General features: G+C 28.0%; 1 protein-coding gene across 1 annotated transcript in view; it reads right to left on the reverse strand.

The window, feature by feature from the left end:
• The window catches only part of LOC106467541 (uncharacterized protein ZK1073.1-like), a 72,807-nt gene that overhangs the window by 31,111 nt on the left and 40,201 nt on the right, over positions 1-1,495 (reverse strand). The window contains exon 2 of the mRNA XM_013927904.2: positions 294-344. Coding sequence (XP_013783358.1) covers positions 294-344 — 51 coding nt within the window. The remainder of the gene's footprint in view (positions 1-293; positions 345-1,495) is intronic.

The following is a 1,495-nucleotide window of genomic DNA, read 5'->3' on the forward strand; positions in this document are numbered from 1 at the left end:
AAAAGATAAGCAGCTCAGATATCTGGATTATATTTTTGATAATCCTACAAGTTTTGGAATACATTTAACTGATGTTATGTAAACCACCGCTCTAATCTGAACAAATGCACACAAAGAAAAAAGATATTATGATCTCTTCGAATACAGTTTTCGTAATTTTCAAAGAGGAAGAAAAAGTTAAGAATTTCAGTCTTGGAAATAACCACTCTTAAATTATGCTACAATCATAATTATTATCACCAGCCTATAAACAGGATGAACAAATGATGAAGAAACACTAACAACTGACTTACCATGGTAAAAACAGTGATAGTTCCACATCTCTCTGTCTTAACTTCATGTCGCTAGAGTAGATATAAAAACCATGTTTATCTCCTTTATCATGAAGTTTCCAATAAATAAGTTAAATTCTTTAAGGTAAAAGTCACAATTAAAATAAATATAGAACATCGGTAACTATTAAGTAGATATTATTTTTGTATAACTCCTTTAGCATTTAATTCAGGACGTATCTTGTGAATCCACAAAATTTCTTTTGTGTAGAAAAACGTTTACAGAATTAGTTTTTAAAAATTAAAAAAGAAGGGTTAGTATCGGATGACATCTATGAAATTAGACCAGTTGGTTCTCATTATGGAATATTTTTATGGGTTACCTAAAATAATAAATAAATTAAATTTTTCCATCAGACCAGTTGTGTGAAGTACAGGTACCTTCATTTACAAGCTAGCAGGTTTTTTGAATCTTGTGTAACCAATGAATTTATGATAAAAAACAGTTTTGACTTTACCAAAGATATATCAAAACTGGCTTTTGACGAAACTGTTTATACTGCCAGTCTCGACATCGAGTCCTTATATACAAACTTACCATTAAATTAAGTAACTGAGTTAAGTAGTAATTTAATTTTTCAAAATTCGGATGTTATTATGGTATAACAAAACCTGTATTTATAAAACTATTAGAAGAGACACCAAAGAGTCAATTTTTTTTTTTAATGGTTGTCATTATGAAAAATTTGATGGGATGTCTATTGGGTTCAGGTGTTGCACCATGTTTGGCTAATTTAAGTTATTATGAAGAACAGTGTCCGGTAAAGTTTAAACCTATTGAAGATATGTTGATGATAGTTTTAAGAATAAATCCGATATTCAAGAATTTCAAGATTATCTTAACAATCATTATACAAATATTATATTTACATTTGAAGAACAAACAGATAACAGTTGACCTTTTTTTTAGACACTAAGATTGTTAATTTAGGTAGAAGTATTGACACTAAGTGCTATCATAAGCCATCTTTCACAGGACAATATTTTCATTTTGATAGCTTTTTTACTCTTTGAATTTAAAAAGAACCTAATTTATAATTTAATTCATCGGGCTTATAACATAGTTAGTTTTTTTTCCTCTTTCCATGAAGAATTATAAAACATAAAAGTTGTTTTACCAAAAATTAGTTTTCCTGTACAATTAACTGATAGTGTTATTAAGA

Source organism: Limulus polyphemus, unplaced genomic scaffold, assembly GCF_000517525.1.
Source record: "Limulus polyphemus unplaced genomic scaffold, Limulus_polyphemus-2.1.2 Scaffold2653, whole genome shotgun sequence".
In the NCBI taxonomy this organism is placed as follows: domain Eukaryota; kingdom Metazoa; phylum Arthropoda; class Merostomata; order Xiphosura; family Limulidae; genus Limulus; species Limulus polyphemus.